General features: G+C 35.2%; 1 protein-coding gene across 1 annotated transcript in view; it reads right to left on the bottom strand.

Moving 5' to 3' along the window:
- Positions 1-20,806, bottom strand: part of tor (tyrosine protein kinase receptor torso) — a 533,285-nt gene that overhangs the window by 156,302 nt on the left and 356,177 nt on the right. The window contains exons 8-9 of the mRNA XM_073992792.1: positions 11,133-11,268; positions 3,475-3,614 (exon numbers count right to left, since the gene is read on the bottom strand). Coding sequence (XP_073848893.1) covers positions 3,475-3,614; positions 11,133-11,268 — 276 coding nt within the window. The remainder of the gene's footprint in view (positions 1-3,474; positions 3,615-11,132; positions 11,269-20,806) is intronic.

Below are 20,806 nucleotides of genomic sequence, written 5' to 3'. Positions count from 1 at the left end.
AGTCAACGGAAACTTCGAGACAATTTCTCGAGCCTCACCACTAGTTTTACTCACCAGATGACACAAACGCTCAATATCTGTCAACCGCGAGTTATCGAGGTAGACCGCACTGAACAAATCTCTAAAAGTGGGCCAGTTTAAAATGTTTCCATCGAAAACCTCAATATCACATGGAGGTAACGCAAGATTGTGAATGCTATCAAATTCTGGGAGATCATCAACGAAGTTTGTGCCTATTCTAGGATTCCCAATACTCAATATTGAAGAGCTAGACGCCTGTGTTCCCACATCACGAGAGAAATGGGACGACAAACTCACGTTTTTAACATTCACATCACAGGACTGTTTTTCCACAGAAATGTCGCCTGGATGTTTTGTTAAGAAGTCTTCCGAACTATCCAATGTGTTCGGTGATATTTTAGATGAACTACTAAATCTGGACAACAAACTATTTATCTTTGAAGAACAACTTGTATATTTCTTATGCGACTCCTCATATATGGAATTAAGATTTTCAGGATTTTCTACTGAAGAGAGGCATTTACTAAAAGTTTCCTGAAAGCTTTTCCACAATTTCTCAATTTCCTCACTCCTAACTTCGAGAGCATAAATGTCAAGTTCGTCTTCCTTCATAGCACCGAAATGTGCAGTGAATCTCACTATAGAGTTGGAAGCTCTGAGGATCTTTTCTTTAGGGGTGAAAGCCATATTAACGAAAAACAAAGAGAAATCAAACCAACAATATGGGTACCAAAGGATAAAATAAAGCTAGCAAATTTGTAGCCACAAAGAATAATGCCAATAAATTAATTTACTTTCCACAAAAGGATAAATTCTCAAACTACCAATTGTTGCGTGCTGATTTAAAATCGGAATCCAAAATTGAAACAATATTCAAAATCTCAAAACTTAACCAAATTTGTAACGAAAATCAACCAAAAAAGGCAATTGACAACTCTAAGTGTCTAGGAACAACCTATTTACAATAATAATTTTAAACCAATAGTTTAATATCAAAATTTGTAAAATAAATTTACAAAAAAAAAAACCAAAAAAGGCGATATGCGATATAGATTGTCCAAAAATATTTAGCACACCAAAATTATACAAATAACTACCGAATGTAGCGTATTTGTTTCTAAAAAAAATGCAACTGGAAAATCAAACTATATCAAAATTTCAATAAAAATATAGAATTCGCTAAAATATGTGTAAAAACCAACAAATAATATCCTACTATCGACCAAAATTACACGAAATAAATACCGACGGTAGTCTATATTTGTTTAAAAATGCAAGCGGAAATTCGAACAATATCAAAATTCCAGAAAAATAATTACAAAATTACCACAAATAATGGCTAAAATACACTCTACACAAGAAAAGTCCAATTGACCGGTTGTAGGGTGCATGCAATACTAAATTTATACAAATAACCACCGAATGTAGTATATTTGTGTCCAATAATGCAACAAAAACTTCAAACTATATTGAAATTCCAAAAATATATAAATCGCAATAAATATGTTTAAATAACTCCCTACACAAGAAAAGGTCCAATCGACCGATTGTAGGGTTCTCGCAATTCCAAAATGTCCAAAAATATTATTAAAAAGTTCCCTGACACCGATTTATTATATTTACCATAAAATATAATAATATGTGTCACAGTACTAATTTACTGACCGGGTACTGTGTAATAATACACCGGCGGGAGACTGTGCAATAAAAACGGACACGACAGAAAGAGGAATTACCAAAATGCAATATTTATGCGTACATGCGTGTGTGTATATATTTGCATGCAAGCCACTTACTGACCGACTAGACGGTACGACAGAGCGACGATGCTGGAGTATGTAGCTATACAAGCGTGTGTGTATCAACACAGAAGGGACCACGAATAGGCCGTGCAGTGTAAATATGTAATCGATGTATTGATGAATATACGTTTGTATATTTACACTGCTAATGCTAGCGAAAACAAATCAATGCAAATTATTGTATGCAGTTTAAGGGAATATTTCAACACTTTTTGGAACAACAATAAGAAACAGGTAAACGACAATGTAGAAGAAGATAAACGAAAAATAATACGAAATATTTAGAAGAAAATATTTATTATTTTTGTTTTGATTTTATTATTCCCGTATGTCTGTCCACGATTTGGACTTTGACCGATTAACAAAAAGGGAGAAAGGGAATCTATGACGTTGTAAAACGACCGCACAAACAAACGAACACTTGTATTTTTATTTATTTTGATGCTCACTATGCACTATACGTACCGATAATAGTAAGCAGCAATATGATTGTGGACTGTATTTTAGTGGGATTCCAGAAGTAAACCAATTCACTGGAGGATCCGGTTCGATTGGACCAAATGTTTATTCGGCCTGAAGCGACCGAATGTTTAGTCCGCACTATAGGGACTGGGGGGAACAAGTGTTATCGAGGCTCCCCAATGGAGCCAGTACCCCCAATGCGTACGAGTGGCCGTCGATATAAAAAGAAAAGAAATAGAATAAAATAAAATAAAACACAATAGTTTTATTAGTAAAAAGGTTTGGCTCGATTGCCGGGTGTTTATTGATGGTAAACAATATTACCTTTTCGAATTAATGTACAACGATATGTACAATGCTTACAATAAAGCGCGGGTTTTGTTGCTTGCGATTCAAGCGGTCGATCGATCTTCTTTTTATTTATGTTTGTGTTGACATCTGCATGGATGCTTCATGAGGGCGGTTGTCAAGTCAATATTCGTTGAAATCTCTCATACTATTACAGGGGTGTAATAAATGGGTATGAGGAGATTTCAACGAGTACACCTATGCAATTCATAGGGTCAATTTAAATGATACGATCAATTCTAACTTAAACAGATATACTCTGAAATTTTCAGGAAGATCGGTTCAGCGGTTTTTGAGTCCATAAACTTCAAACAAACAAACAAACAAACGTATAAACATTTTTCTAATTTATATGTATAGATCAGTGATGTCCACCAACAACAACTTTCCTATGCCCGCGGGCATACGACACACATGTACACTGTAAACACATTCGTTCGGTTAATGCATTGTTTACGTTTCCACTCACACTAGCGCAAGTTATAATCTGCAAATGTGTGTTTTTGGCCATCACTGGTATAGATTAAATATAATTAGAACACCTAATTAAGGATGTCAGCTTTTATAGTTCTTTTTATTTCCTAAATTCATAAGAATATTATATTACCACTTGAAGTGGTGTCATTTTTAGCAATTTATTTTTAATAATATGCCTGAACAAGTACATTCTAATCTACACATCTTTATATGTATGTATGTAGAACTAGAACAAGCAGAGGATATTTTAGGATTTGTGTAGGTTTATATTTGAATGTTGTTTTTATCATAGGAATCGTGTCCACTGAATGGCAAACATATGTATGTATGTTTGGCTTTCACCCACCCAAAACATTGAACTTACCTCAAAATATTTACAACGTTCCTGGTAACGTTTTAATTTTGCTCGTCGATGATAAATGATGAATATCGTCATGGATAGAATTGCAACACAAAAAATTGGCGCTAGAATTACTGCAATCACTTTGACAAAATGATTTTTCTCTGAAAATACACAAAAAATATATTTATAAACGAACATTCATTCTGGGGTATTTACATATGTACATAAAATAACAAGTGAGCAAAGGCTATAGTCGGGACGGTGCCGACTATCTGATACCCTACACCATTACCCCTGTGCATAAGCTTTTCACTCGTAAACATTTCGTTTAGGGAAATACCTACTAAAGTTTTCACCTATCTGGCTTTTATACCAAATGGCTTAAGGCGAACTGAACCAAAATAATTAATCGGGTATGTTATGTGACATACAGCCCTAGAAATAATTATACTGTCGCTCACTTGAATAGAACCCCCCGGCAAAATTTTTTTCAACCTCCATTTTTCCGATTTATACAAGATATGACGTTTTTAAGTTTTATTATATTTTGCTTCATGTGTTTGGAGTAAACTTAGTAATTCATTTGCATTCAAGTCCAATTTGTATAAGAATTTTACAAGGAAACCCAAATAAAGTCAAAAATTGAAGTAAAAAATTTGGCTCATTTGAACTTAAAACTTGGGAATACAGAAAGATTGTATTAGAATGTCGATGCATACTCGCTCTATATTGAAAACGAAGTACTTTCAGTAATATTCAGTAAAAGTATATCCCACCTCATAAAGGATACACCCGTATATCCTGCCTTGGCAAGGATTCTTTAAATAATCAGGTGTAATGCCTAACAAAGCTTGAGTTTTTCTTTCAACAAGTTTATTTTTGGAAGCGTACTGTCTCCTTTAGTCGTATATTTTACGAATAAGTCATTCCCATACATTTTAGAGAATATTTACCACTGTAGAATATGACGGCCGCTCCAGGATATCCGCATTTGTTTTCAAAAATTTAAGTTTTGATGACTCGAAGTGTACAAAAGTTTATAAAATCGTGATGAAATTACCCCTTCGGATATCCGAAAATGCTTCTTACTACTGGAAATGCATGTTTTAGAACTCCTTTGTAATTTGTCGTGCGCATTTAGGGTGAAAGAAATTGACTCCCAAATCTGCCAAAAGTAAAATTACGTTTTAGGGTTAATGTTGTACTTTATCTGAGTTTATTAATTTAGTCAATTTTATCAGAGCAGGAGTAGCTGCAATCATTATATGTAGTATTTAGGATCATGTCAAATTCATGGATGTTAGGACTCATATGTCAGATATATTCACTGGATAATAGCCGTACACTATCCCCGAATTTTCACATACAATATCAGGAACCTATGACTTATCCTGATATACATAATTTTACAAAGTCCGATCTGGGTTATCAATATTTTCCCTATATATATTCACCATAGATATTTCAAAAACAGTTTGGATCGAGCACACATAATCTTCTGAAACAATTTATTATGAAAAAACATAAATAAAATATATTTTGTGGCCGCAGATAACGAAAATGTGAATAAAATCGGTGTTCCCGCCATATGGAAACAGTATTTTGGTTTATTCTTTGTTTACTCCTTTTCCTTTATAATTGCATTCTTTTTTCTTTTGACATTTTTACAATGTCAGTTGTAACACAAAGATTTTTTTTTCTTCTTCTTCATCTCTAAGCGAAACCACGTTTTCATTCCGCTAGAATTAATTATTACAAATTATTAAATGAAACAATTTAATAAACGTATAGAATACATCTGAACCAGCGTTTTATTTATTCCGCCGCAACATTTTATGGTCCTAAATCAGATATAAAAAGCGAAAGCTGCTGGAGATGTTAAATATCATAGCTATAATTTTTTTTTGTTCAGAGACTCATAATGAAATTTGATTTGGAACATTTCTTCTTTTGACACAATCCCCAAAAAGTGAGGTATTTTAGGAGATTTTGACTCAGTATGGAATAAATTTTAATTAAGAGTCTAAAAGTTTAACAAATAACCTATAATATCTAATTTTGTAACGTCATTTTCTTAACAAAGTATTTTACATAGATATCTAGTTTGTTTTGGGACTTACAGTGAAGTTTTGTGTAGAATATTTCTTCTTTTAACACCTTTCGTCTAAAACTAAATTTCATGTTACCTTCATGCATCAACTCGAAAAAAGAACAAAACAAATTTATTCAAAAAATATTTGGATGTTTTGTTGGCAAACTTGATGTATATATTTTCTTGATATATATCGCAAATACATATTTCATTTATTTGGCGACTTATATTGAAATTTGATGGAGAATATGTTTGTCTTTGACGCCTTCTATCTAGAAAGAAGTTTTGTGGGACAAAACTTAATAAACTCGGATAAAGTACCACATTAACCCTAAGACGTGATTTTGCTTTTGGCAGATTCCTGGCGTTTAGGTACGATTTAGAGTTTTGGTGTATTCGGGGACCTATAGTAAAATTGTATGACAAATAATTTTGTAGAATATTTTGATCTGATACGAACACATTTTTAAGGAGTTTTTAAACGTTTTTGAAAAAAGGGAGCGAAAAGACCCCTTTAGTGACTCGCATGATGGTTAAATTTTTCATAAAAAGATACCCCGCATTGTTGTCAGTAATATTGCTATAGACACTTTATACCTAAAATGCAAGAATTGCAAGGAATATGATGTCGAATATTTCAAAACCTGTAGAAATGGGCGGAACTTGCCACGCCTATTTAGGTTACTTCCCGACGTAAACTTTCAAAACGCCGATACACTTGTCTTCTTTTTTTCGGTCCACTTTCATAATCTGTGCGGGCTTTCTTGTAATTTTAAAAATGTAAATGTAATGCAAAACGCATCAGAGGAAATTATCCCACATCCGAAACACAATTTCAGAGCTTGTCTGTGTTTATCGTTCATTCCGGCTATATGGAGGAAAGTCATAGTGACATACATCCACGAAGCGGGAAAGTCAAGAAATACAATTCCCAAAGACTATACACCGATCAGTATGTCTTTCTTTTCTATTGAAAACCTCAGGCGACATGGTCACATTGATAAGCGGGAAGATCCCACAAACACTATCGGAACTCCCACAAACACTATCCGAACTGGTGGAATTCTCGAAGCATCGAATCTTCATAAACTAAACAATGTCCAAAGAGCTGCAGCTTTACTAATCACCGGTCTCATGAAAAGCACTCCGCAAGCGGCCCTCAACCTGCTATTTAATCTTCATCCAGTGAACAAGATCAGGCGTCTTAAGCGATACCCTCAACTTACGGCTCTCACACAGGCTGAACGAAAATATTTGTGTCTTCTAAGCAGAGAACTCTCAACACGCAGGTCCCACATTATAAATTCTCTGTCATTTATTCCTTCTGTCCACAATTATCAACATTCTTTAGGAAACCAAGCTCAACAACAACTGCAGCTTACAGCGTTGTGATGGCTACAGCGTACTAAGGTAGGATAGCAGCAGAAGTGGAGGTGGTCTAGCTTTCCTATTGCACTAGTCTGTTCATTACAGACCTATCTCGCTTGAGCCAGCCTCAAATGACCTGTATATGGAATGTAGGGGGGTAGCAGTCAAGTGTGAAACTGCCGAGGTAGAGTTGCGGGACGTATACATCTCGCCGATAAATAAATGTACTCCAGGTTATAGGCCCAACATTAGCCTGATTTTGGATAGTCATAACCGTCTGGTGATGGGGGACTTAATTTATCATCATGAGTTGCGGCAGAGTGCTGGCCAGACCAGAATTAGTGGATAGTGTCACAGTTCTTCCTCCTTTTTTTTGCACATCCGGTATTTGGATATATAGCGATCATACAATAATTAGATATATTCTTTGTAAATTTTGTTTTATATATTTTAATTTATGTTATGTTAGTGGTATTAGTTCCCTATTTCTTGCAGCGTGTATTAGAGTTCTTTCATTACAGTATCCAGTCCAATACTGGATGTTTTTCATCCAAGATAACTCTTTTCTACCTTGTCCTCGTTTTCCTTCAACATCGCCTTTAATAATGGTCTGGAGAAATTTGTACTTATCATTCCTAATCAGATGTCCTAGCTACATATTAGCTATGTATATAAAAGGCCCATGGAAACTTTGAGGCACGTGTTACCATATTCCAGTCTAATGTAAAGTTTTTAACGCGTTCGATTATATCATCTTTTATTTTGAGTGTTGTATTGTTATTTTGATCCTTTCTGCTGATTACCATATATTTTGTCCATATAGCTCGCTTACGTATGTAAGTCTATCTAATAGTTTTTGCAATCCTGACAGGCTTCCAGCTATTAGTGTGGTGTCATCAGCATAACATATATTATTTAGTAATTTTCCATGCACTTTTATACCCATGAGTTCAGTTTCAATCGATTTATGAAATATCTTTTGTGAGTATATGTTGAACAGTAGTGGTGATAAGATTCATCCTTGTCTGACCCCCTTAGATATTGATACTCGTATTTCATCAGTTAGTTCGCCATTTACTTCTATCCGGGCTTTCTGATTCCAGTTTTCCGTTGCCTTCTGAAGGGTTTAAAGTTGTCATTCTATGTTACAAGCCGCTCCTCTGGAGATCGATGCTGTTTGTAGCCGCCCAATGTGGGAACAGACGCTGCCCAATGATTTGTTTCGAAGTTTTCTCTCCGTGCTGTTTGGTCCGCGGGAGGTATTTGATTTCCCTCCTTCCAACCATATATGGGAAGCATTGGTAACTCACCACTACCCATATATGGGAAGCATTCGTCATGCGCAACCTGCGACGCGCTCTCTAGCGTTTTCAGCCTCCCCCCAGGGGTCAGAGTTCGCCAGACATAATAATCGTGTCGCCTGGTATGATAAATGACGTCACCTGGCAAACCGTCGTTTCTCTCGTTTCGTACAGTCCGATTTCGGTTTTGTCGTCCGCAGCAAAGATCATTGCGGCTTTAATCCTCCACAGTGTTAGAAATAGCTATTCAGTTGCCGATAATCAACATGGGTTCCGTAAGAAGCACATCATGACAACATCGGTGCACGTCATCTTCACACATATTAGTCGAGGACTCAACCCGAGCAAGCCGTGTGATAGAACAGTTATGGTGGTGATGGTGTCAAAAGCCTTTGATGCTTTCAACGGACAGTTCTCCAAGGTGGGGTGATATTTCCGGAACTGTTTAACCTCTACCTCCTCCGTATTTAGCCCCCTCGAGAAGGCGTTGAGATCATAATGTATGCGAATGATTGTGCGATCTTGGCGTCAGGTACCTTTCCTGATTTCATTTGTGAAAGGCTGAACTCCTATCTGACTGTATATGGAAAAAGGTGGTTAGCTTCTTCCACGAGAGGAATATGCAAATGTCGGCCTCTAAATCTGAGGCCACTTTGTTCACCACATGGACTACAGAGGTGGACACTGAGTTGAATGTCATGGTCAATGTTAGCAGAATTCCGACCGCTAACTACCCCAAGAATCTAGAGATCACATTCGACAGCATGCTCACGTAATCCTTGCATGTCACAGATTTTAACAACAAGGTGAGATGTAGGAACATGGTCCTCAAGTCACTAGCCGGCAGCACTTGGGGTTCAGATAAAGAAACCTTGTTGACTACACATTACGCTATAGGCTGGCTGTGGTAAGCTATATTCAAACCTCTCAGAGTGACGACCTGAGAACTGCAACACGGTACCTACTCATGTCTTCAGTGGACCATCTACATGAGAAGTCAAAGATTCTTACAGTCCAGGAACATAATGATATGCTTTCGTTACAGTACATATTCGGAGAGGACTCCCCAACCCACGCATGTCAAGAGGGATCTTCATGATCTAGAAAGAGATTTCCAACGTTACAAGAGAGAACCCCTAAATCAAGAAGCCTATCAATCAGGTTTAAATAGCATGTACATATGTATATGCAGTCGCTATCGTATGAATGCGGTCCTCGGAGAACATCCCCCATCTATCGCAGCTAAGGAGCGTCAGCTGCCACGACAAACCAGAGTAGTTTTCGTACTACTACGCTCGGCATGGTGCAGAATCGATGAACCATGCAAAACATGTGTCCAGCACGCGGCATAGGCCCGCACGACACACTGCACCTTTTCAACAGCCCTGCCAAACCTACTCAACTACTCCAGTAGCTTCTTTAGGTTATTTTACACAAAAATTTATTTGTTGTTATGCATCATGCAATTGATTCCACACAATGCAGTTATGCATATGTAAAGTAATCCAATTAAATTTCAAATCAAATCTGTGATATTGTGACTTTGTTTTTCATGATTGAGGGATGACATTGTTTATTGCCAAAAATAAGTTTACCGGAAAAATGCCGGCAATTAAAATCAGTTATGTAAAAGAAATTGTTGTGTTGTAAGAAACAAATATTCTGCATTCTTTTTATTCATTTCATTTAAGAAATCTACATATATACAGTAGAATTCCAATAAATAATACAGATATCGTACCGGCAATTTTATTAATGAACAAAGTTTTCAATTTTACAAAATCAAAAAATGAAATCCCTCAAGTTACCGACATTTTGTTACAAACAAATTTTTACAAATTTTCCAATTATTGGGAATCTATTGTATAATTTGAAATACAAGGTGGCGCAAAAGTAATTCTCCTATCAGAAAATGCTATAAATTTTGCGATTGGCCCCTAATGTCAGTTCTGTTTTGACATTTGTGTAGTAAACACACGTGAAATACACGTTAATAAACAATGTTACGATACACTGCTCCAGATCGCGGAATATTGGTGACTATTTATTTGTCCAATAATCGGTCGGTGACTTCATCACAAATAATCATGAGTGATGAGACGCATTTCCATCTTAGCGGGTACGTAAATAAGCAAAATGTACGCTTCGGGGGCACTGAAAGTTAGAGTGTAACCCATGAAGAGCCATTACTCCCGCTCAAAGTCACTGTATGGTGTGCTGTTTTCGCTGGACTTTTTTTCTTCGAAGACGTCGCGGGCCAAACGGTTACTGTGAATGGTGAGCGCTAGAGAGCAATGATCAACGAGTTCTTTTTGCCGCAACTTGATGAATTGGGATTGGAAAACATCTGGTTCCAACAGGACGGTGCAACAACCAATATGCTGAAGGATGCATTTCCCGGGCGCCTAATCTCTCGTTTTGGCGATTTGCACTGGCCAGCAAGATCGCCTGATTTGACCGCTTCAGACTTCTTTTTTGGGGCTTTTTGAAGTCGCGGGTTTATGTCAACAAGCCTCAGACTCATTTAGCTCTTAAAGACAATATCCGTCAAGAATGTGAGGACCTATAGCCGGAAGTTTTGGCCAAAGTGATGGAAAATGCCATAAAAAGGGCTCAAATGACAATAAACTGTGGCGGCGGCCATTTATCTGACATCATATTCTCGACTTGATGTAAAAAAATTAAAAGACCAAATAAAAATAATCCACAAGAAGAATCAAAGTTTTTCATTTTTTTTAATTACAGCCAAAAAACATCGGAAGTTTACTTCTGCGCCACCTTGTACAATTGGTAGTTTATTGGATGTTGCGGTCACTTCAAGGCTGACTTATTTTCATGTGCATACGATACAAACATACATATGTATGTATGTGTTGCCTCTCAATTATGAGATTGATTGATTATGAATGGAAACTTACCTGGAATATGGACAATTGTCTTTGTAATATCCGTCAACGATGCGGTTGAACTGCCACCCACTGAGGTTGCTGTCAAACTCACTTCATAAAATACTCCTGTAATTGTAATGTGGTCGATGAAAAAATTGTGAACATCCTGTAATTATCAAAGAAATAAGAAAGTAAAAATGAGTAGAAACGAGAAGCAAAAAAACAATACACACATACTAATACATAGAACTGATTAAATTTTACAACATCATCAGGCAAAGGGTGCACGCACGCTCTTTGGGAGCGTACATTAATTCACGTATACAACATGTAAAATTTACAACCACAATAGGTACACGCAGAAAAATATATGTTACAAATATGTTTGGATCCAAACAAATATTTGTTTGCGTCCACACAAATATATGTTTGCAAAATTTTGTAACATATCTCAATTTAATATGTTTGGGTACCAACATATTTTTTATGTTAGAACAAATTTTTTATGGGTGGAGAGGATTTTGGTCAAAGAGAGTAACAACTAGGGATACGCAGTGAAATGCAGTAATCGGTTTCTCGATTATACGGTTTTCGTGAAAAACTTAAAACTCGATTTTCGGTTAGTCGAATATTTGCGAGTGTACTAATAGTCGACTTTCGATTATTCGTTAACTGCCGAAAACCGATTATAATCGAATATAATCGACCATTTACGTTGATGCGATCGGTGATGGTTATATGTATTAAAAAGTACCGTCGATTATGCGGTTTTAGCACACCCAATAGTCAACTACGACTAATAGTCGACCACAATTAATAGCCGACTACGAATAATAATAGACTACGACTAATGGTTGACTAACGCTTGGTTTACGAAATCCACTCGATTTCAACTGTCAATTCCATTGCTTAAACGTCAAATGAAATCCAATGGATTTCGGATGAGTTTTCATTTGACGTATACGCAAAGGAATTGACAGTTGAAATCGAGTGGATTTCGTAAATGTAAACCAAGCATAAGAATAATAGTTGACTCCGTCTTCGACTTTTAGAAATTTGGCTGCTAATAATCGATTAATCGATTAACCGAAATCGATTTTACGTATCCCTAGTAACAACAGGGCTCTCGCAGCTGTGGAATGCCTTATTAACAAACCACACACACACAACAACTACCGCTGTCGCAACAATTGTTGTTAGTTAACTGACAAACCAAACAACTACAATGCGTTTGGTGTCGAAAAAACAAAGTTCTTATAGTCAAATACTTCGCAACTACAAATTTGTAATTTCTATATTATAAAGGCAACATCTAATATCTCAACCTAGCGCTGATAGACTCAACATGTATGTACATAAGGTTCATATTGTTCTGCTATGCTTACAAGACGATACAAATACAGTGAAAATCTTTAGAAGAAACGGTAAGTTACAATACTACAAAATAAAAGAATTAATAAATAAATAAAAAATAATTAAAAAATAAAAAATAAATCTCTCAGAAAAACCAGTTTTTTTTTGCTTTATGAAAGGCGTTGTTATGTTTGGGTCTGCTTGCAAACAAGTATATGTTTGGGACATATGTATGTTAGAAAGGCCATTTTTTCTGTGTGTATATAAAATAAAACAATGAAGCGAAGTGACCCAAACAAACCAAAAGTATTTTCGTTGTCCATGGACCCCAACACGAAAGAATTTTGTAACTGAACGCTTGAATATTTTTCTGGTCAACCTTTGTAGCACAGTGTCATTTATCGATATTTTCCGAAAAATGTGCACCTTCCCAAGGCCAGAACTGCCTGAAGGAGCGTTCTAATGCTTTAATTATTGTGCTGGCCGCAATGTTGGTCTTTGTGTTGGATCGCAAATCCGAATGGTTTGGCTGTTATATGCCAAAATATCCAAAAAACGTCAATAAAAAACTTCAAGTCAAAATCGGGAGGCTCGATTTTCACCGTAGACATATCGTCGGTGTCATGCTTAAGTGTTCCATACGCCATCTTTGCAATTTTGAAATTTAAGTTACAGGTAGCTTCCAAAATCCTCTCTCTTTCTGAATTTCTAGTCGGTTTTCCTCTATCTCTTATAGTTTTCGAGATATAGAAATGTCAATATGTTCCATATCCACTTTGGACGCAAAAAACCGTTTTTTGTTCCATATCCATAAAGTCTGGCGTATGGAAAAAAATAACTTTGAACTTTTTTGTTCCATATCCATACAGTTTGGCGTATGGGACAAAAAAGACTAAAACGAGTTGTTCCTCACAAAAAATGATGGTGTTTGGAACAAAATGTTGCCAAAGTTTTTCAAGTTACGAACAATGTGGCGTATGGAACAAATTCTTTTAAAGGACTAGGTTTAAAAACTAAACAAGAACAGTTTTTAAATCAAAATATTTTAAAATGTTGTATAATTATATGAAACTAAAATTAATTTTTGCTTAAATTTAACGCCTCCCGCTTAATAAAAGACATGTAAGATAATTAAAATGCCAGAAAACGAATTAAAATAGAATTCTATTGCCACTACCAATAGTTCAAAGAGCGATTATTGATTTTTATACCCTACACCACTATGTGGAAAGGGTATTATAAGTTTGTTTTGGTAAAAATTCATGTAACACCGCGAAATACTCGTCGGAGACCCCCAATGTGGTATACCAATCTTCATATCTCGGCGAGATAAAGCGATTTTGAGATGTGTGTCCGTCTGTCCATTATAAATTGTAATCAATTATTGACCGATCGTCACGAAATTTGTTATGGAGGTCGGTTTCACTTCAGAATAGATCGCTATTTGAATTGGTGATGATCGTGAAATATTTAGCGAGTGAAATGGCCCAAAAACATAATTTTTATCCGATTTGTAGTTGCTCTGTAGGTCACAATAATAATTCGATCGCCTTGAAATTTTAAATAAGGTTAGAGAATATAATAAAGAAGAAGCTTGCAATTTGAAATGGCGATCAGATAATATTTAGAGGGTTAAATGGACCACAGCTTTTGTGTGAAAATTGTGAAAACTTTTAATATGCAGCTTTTATCTTTATTCCTGGAAGAGCCATTCCGGGCAAGTTAACTATACTTAGAAGAGGAACGCTTGACCTTTCTATTGATGTTAATTGTGTTGGTGTACATGATAAGATAACAGAGTTATAGCCTAATATACCCTGTTATTTCTTGGTAGTGTAATCATAAACACGCTAGATTTCGCAAGTATAGCTCAATAATCACGAAATTTTGCACGAGGTAAGACTTAAGGTCGAAGTAGATGCTTACAATTTTGGATGATGATCTGATAATATTTAGCGGGTAAAATGGACCATTACTTTTGTATGAAAAATACAAAAAAAATTTTGGTCTATATTTTATTTCCTGGAGGACATATACCGGCAGAGTGGACTACATATGGAAATAGATCTACTGATCTTCCCCCTGATGCAGAATCTACCAGAATCCACAAAGTTACTTCTTACAATAAATTTATTTGTTCCATAAAGAAATTTTGATATGTGGAAAGCTAATTCCCAGGGGTAAAGGTGTAGGGTATCACATGGTCGGCCCCGTCCGATTATAGCCTTTTCTTACTTGTTTCGAATGAATTAAACGATGAAATAAGACAATAAAAATAAGTTAATAAAAATTATATTTTTCGAAAGTGGAGGAGTCCACTCCTTAAATAAATGTAAAGGAAACATATAACAATGGTCCCTAAAGCATATATTTTCTACTGCAACTGTTTTATTGAAGCCCCCGAATTTTCAGCTTTATAGCAGCACTTCACATAGCGGAGGTGGAACACAATTGATCAAAAGTTTGTTTTTTAAAATGTGACATAAAGTGTTCCACTTGACACAAATTGCCAAAAACATGAAAAAAAGATCCTATGGAACAAATCGAGAACCTTTTGGATTTATAAAAATTGAGCATAACTTCTAGACTATAACAGATATCTGACTAACATAAACTCCTAATATATTTTTTGAGTTTAGTTAAGTAGAACTGAGCTCTTAAAGTATTGGGTTTTTGCACCACATCTAGCATGTATGGACTAAAACATTAACTTGAGTTTTTTCTCGAATCAGGCAAATGGCGTATGGAGCACTTAAGCATGACACCGACGATATGGTCTATCAGTTCAATCCCAGGAATCGGAAATGCAAAGGGCCCATTAAGATTTTCAAATCGCCCCGGCATATTGTACACGCCTTAAATGAACCTAAACAATCGAAGTGTCTGCATAGGCCATAGAAAGTGTTTGCCAACGCTATAGTCGTAAGTAGTAGCATTATTAGTGTAAACAAGCAATAATCGCATTTCTATCTTCGTTTCTGAAGCTTGGTATTTATTCAAGAATCAAAATGGGACAGCAATGCATTTCTTATTGTAAAATGATAAACGATCGTTATTTTATAGAAGAGAAGTTCAGAATGCGATTACTTTAGGTAGAGGAAGTGAGAAACTCACTCCCAAATGCTTGGAGGGATCTGACGAAAATTACAGAACCCACTAAACAATTTTTGCGAGATCGTACCGAATTCGGACGAAATCTCTGCACAAGTTTCTATTTCTGATTCCGTATTCGCATGCGAAACATGTACTCTTTTGTGTGAAGCGGGTCACAGAATTCGGAATGTTTTGTCGAGGGAAATTCGAAAAGAACATTCGAGTACCCAAACTAATTCGTTTAGAAATCGAAAAAATGTTGTTGAAAATTCTGAGGGAAATTTTGATTTTCGTAACAATCTCGGTCAACACTCACGGTGTCCCTTAACCACATTTAAATGGAAGGTGCTTACTCCTGGGAAGTTTTTTCAGATTCTGAAACTACAATGTTCATAGATGAGAAATATCAAGGAACAAAAAAAAATCGCCGGAGGGATTTTCAAATAAATCGCGATTTAAGTTCACATTTTTAGGGGTTCTTTAGGTTTTCACGATTTTGCTTGGAAAACGCGAGTCCAATGTAAATGGGCCCAAAGAAAATGTTGTAGCTGTGAAAATTCTCCACAAGATTGATATATAGATATACGAGGGCGGTTCGGAAACTTCTTAGCCTATCAATAAAAGAGAATAGTTAGTTTTTCAAAAATAATTTTATTTTTCCATATAATCTCCTGAAACTTCAATACACTTAGTCCAACGCTTTTCTAGCAATTCTATCCCTTGATTAAAATAGTTTTCCTCAAGGTCTTCAAAATAGTGGTTTACAACTGTAATTGCATCTTCATTTGAGGTAAATTTTTTTAGATTTGGGAACAAGTAAAATTTACTGGGAGCTAAATCAGGAGAATAAGGCGGGTGGTCAAGCAACTCGTACTTTAATTCGTTGATTTTAGCCATTGTAGAAACACTCTTGTGCGCTGGTGCGTTGTCTTGATGAAAAATTATTTTTTTGTGTTGTAAGCCAGGACGTTTTTCTTGAATTTGTACATTTAATTGATCCAAAAGGTTGCAATAGTACTCTGAATTTATTGTTTTACCCTTTTGCAGATAGTTAATCAATAAAATACCTTTAAAGTCCCAAAAAGCTGTTGCCATAACCTTACCAGCCGATTGAATTGTTTTTGCCTTCTTTTGGCCACTTCCTCCAGCTTCAGTCCATTGTTTGGATTGTTCTTTTGTCTCTGGAGTATAGTGGTGGATCCATGTCTCATCAACAGTTATGAAACGACGCTTAAAATCCATTTGATTTCGCTTAAAACGATCCAAACAAGCTTGAGAAATGTTCATTCTTATGCGTTTTTGATCGACTGTTAACAAATGCGGCACCCATCTTGCAGAAAGCTTTTTCATCCGTAGTTCTTCATGAAAAATTAAATGGACTCGATCATTTGAGATGCCCATGATATTAGCAATTTCACGCACTTTTATTCGTCGATCATTTAATACCATATCATGAACTTTGGCTACAATTTCTGTTGTTGTTGCTGTTTTTGGACGTCCACTACGTGGTTCATCTTCAATGCTTGTACGACCACGTTTAAATTCAGTAACCCAATTTTTTTCTGTTGCATATGAAGGAACACTTTCACCTAACACATTCACCATATCATTATGAATTTCTTGTCCCGATAAACCTTTTCTATGTAAATATTTAATGACAGCACGCATTTCTAATTTTTCCATTGTAAAAAAATTACGGATGCGTCTTTTTTGAACACCTGTTTCTATATGAAGAAGTTGCCAGATCGAAACAAAATTTAACATGTGTTCATAACAGATATGGAAGTTTCCAAAACACTTAACTTTTTTCTGTTTATACCGTGCTTTTTGTGCTAGGCTAAGAAGTTTCCGAACTGCCCTCGTAGAAGTTCAAATTGAGACAATAGGTCTGTACGATAACTTCGCAAGTGAAAAGTACTTGCTAGTACTCATCAAGTTCTCAGTAACGTCTCTCCACCAATTTTACTCTCTCGAAGCTAAAAATTTGCAGATTGTTATGGAACAGCAATTTGCAAAAACTTGCAAGAAGTCAGGTGATTTGAAGAAGAAGAATAAGTTGGCGGAAAAGATTAAATAAATAAATAATAAAATAAAAAGTAGTCACCACAAACTACAAAATAAGATATTTTATTTACATTATCGTTTTCCATAATTTATTTAATAATTTTTCCCTTTTTTATTTCTATTTATTTTAATAACCAAACGCTTGTTTGGACCATTTACATAGGACTTGCGGTTTCCAAGCAAAATCGTGAAAACCTAAAGAACCCCTAAAAATGTGAACTTAAATCGCGATTTATTTGAAAATCCCTCCGGCGATTTTTTTGTTTCTTGATATATCTAGTCTATAAACGTTGTAGTTTCAGAATCTGCAAAAACTTCCCAGGTGTAAGCACCTACCATTTAAAATTAGTTAAGGCGCACCGTGCACTATGAAGAAATAATTGAAAACCTATAGGAAATATAATTCTTTTCGGAGATTTGTTTCGAGAAAAATTTCGGAACAAATTCTAAAAAATTCGAGATGTTTTATCTGAAAACCGGAAACGATTCTGATGTTTGATTAGATGTTCTTAATATTTTCGCCAAAAATTCTAAATGTTTATTCGGATATGATTCGAATTTCTCAATAATTAAATCGGAACTGTATTTAAAATATTTGTTGAACTGCGGCCCGCTGAATTGTATATTTAGAATATTATAAAGCACAGCCCTTCCTAATAAATTTTCCACATGATATTATTTGATTTATCTAAAATAGAAATAACAATACCAACGTACACTTTCATTTATTGTACAACTTGTGCGAATTTTATCACTAAATAACTTGTTCCGACACGTCTTTCGCACTTAACAGCTGCAAAATAGCTAAAAAATAAGCAACAGCGTGAAGCAGGGATGGAAAATTCAGTACAACAGTACTTTTTTCAATACCATTTGACTATAAAAAGTACCGAAGTACCACCGCGACCAATTTAGCACCATTTCACATGCTCCAGTCCCACACGTTGAAAAGTTTACATATAACCGGATTTAATAATTAATTTTAACCCACTGGGTTTGAAATGTCATTTCCATTGCGTATGTATATGGTAAATTTCAAATTTCTTTTGCAATTCCATTGGAAGAAATGTTAAAAAAAATTTTACGAGCACATCCGCAATTTTTTGAGCACAGATTAAGGAAAGAAGTCGTGGTTTCAAATCTGTTCTCGTTCACAAAATTGGATGCTGCGCTCCAAAGTTATGGGGGGTTTTATTCTCTAATAGGCCGTTTACATATAACCGGGTTAACCCAGTGGGTCTGGGTTTCAAATGCCATTTCCATTGTGTATACTTCAAATAAATCCTCATAAAGAAGGTTAACCCTGCAAAAAACTATAATATAAACGCCGTATTATAAAGGACAAATATTTAAAAATTCCATTTTTGCTGTAATAAGAAAATGTATATCACAAATGTTGTCAAATATTTCATATTCCATTTCAAAAAAAAAAAATTTAAATTTTTTTCGCGCTACATCAAAGATTTTTGGTACATAGGTTAAGAAACAAATTCCCAGTACGAATTCGCTCGCGAGCCAGTTTTTTGTTGATGCAGACAAAAGTTATGGCGGTTTTATTTTCGTTTTAAAGAAAAAATTATTATAAAAACGCTAATTATTTTACCGCGAGCAATTGCTACTACAAAGTTATCTGGAAGTGGCTTGAGTTAGTAGATTGCATAATATTTGTTAAATGTTACTCAGTATTCGCGAAATGTATAATTAATTGATAAATTATTGAATGTAAGTCAACTTTTTTTAAAATAAAGGTCCATTTACCCGCTAAAAATTACGAAAAAATTCGTATGGAAGCAAAACTTCACGGCGAATCAAATAAGACTAAAATCATACGGATTGGTATTATAGTTTCGATGTCACAGCCAAAATAAACACATATTTTGGTTAAAAAAATAATTTTTTGTTTGATAAAATATTTTTTCACATTCATTATGTAGTATAAAATTTTGGAAAAATCTATAGGAATACTTCCTTCATTTTGGTTAAATCTCCCATTAAAATATACGGATTTTGCTTTATAGACATTCATATAAAAGCTTTCCTATTGAGGAAGATAATTGGGTTGCTGAGGATATATCTCAAGGCTTCTGAAATGGAAATAGAGGTCACATAACCCATTTTAATTTATATGCATTTTAAAATACGTCTAAATCGCGTAATTATCAAAATCATTTTGTCCGCATGTGATTTTCATGTACAGCAAGACCATATCTTTTAATTTGTATATATTTTTCGAAATTTAATTTGGAGGCTAAGATGTAGCATCGGCTGCATCTTAGCACTAAAAAACCTATAAAATATCGCTAATTTGCGCAAAGTGAATACAATTTTTGTCCGCATCCGATTTCAATGTCCACCATGAAAATCTACATCGATATATATCTATTTCAAGGCGATCAATCAAGAACCGTGGGTGTAGCATCCCACACTATTTTTTGGGATAAAATGAATGTAGCTCCCTTATCATTGAAGTTTTCAAATCTCTGTTTCCGCTGAAACGAAGATGCTGTACTAGTTGTTTCATTGCAGTGGAAACGAACCGCAGAAAACGCGATAAAATACGCGATATTTTCAAAAACATTTTTAGGTGATTTTTCTACTTTGGAATTTCTCGTAACTCGCGTTTTAGTAGATAGATTCTCACGGGGAATGGTTTATTGGGTCCGGAACGTAAAAAACTAAAATGTGCAATCAAGTACGAGGAATTCGAATGACAATTGTAAAAATTAGGCCCGAAAAATATGATTTTTAGAAAAATGTTCCCACAAAATTTCCGTATTTGGATGCAGATTTCTATGAAGATGTGCAGACTACATTCACAATATACGTATCAAATAACTCAGAATCACAACTACTACAATCCTGTATATGATTTTTTCAAAAACCTGTTTGCGGAATGAAATTATAAGACAATTTCAAAAAACACTGTAAATCTGGCTTCAAAATGTCAGCATCATTTAATGGTAGAAGCAGTTCAAATTTTGAAAAGTAATACATTAGTGAGATGATCCTTATTTAGTTTGCTTCTACTTTTACTTTAACAGGAAAATCGATAGAAGTGTGGTTTACTCGCAAATCGAGAGAAAACAAAAAAAGACATGTTGGCTTCAACCCATTTTTAGCCATTTTTTAACACAAATATAGCCACAGCTTCCACGCAAATTATCTTTTAAGGCCAATCTGTTTTGCCACGTCCA

This window comes from Musca autumnalis, unplaced genomic scaffold (assembly GCF_047663935.1).
Source record: "Musca autumnalis isolate F117 unplaced genomic scaffold, ASM4766393v1 scaffold_5, whole genome shotgun sequence".
NCBI lineage: Eukaryota > Metazoa > Arthropoda > Insecta > Diptera > Muscidae > Musca > Musca autumnalis.
Note: the sequence above shows the minus strand (reverse complement) of the source record. Positions and strands in the feature narration are given on the sequence as shown.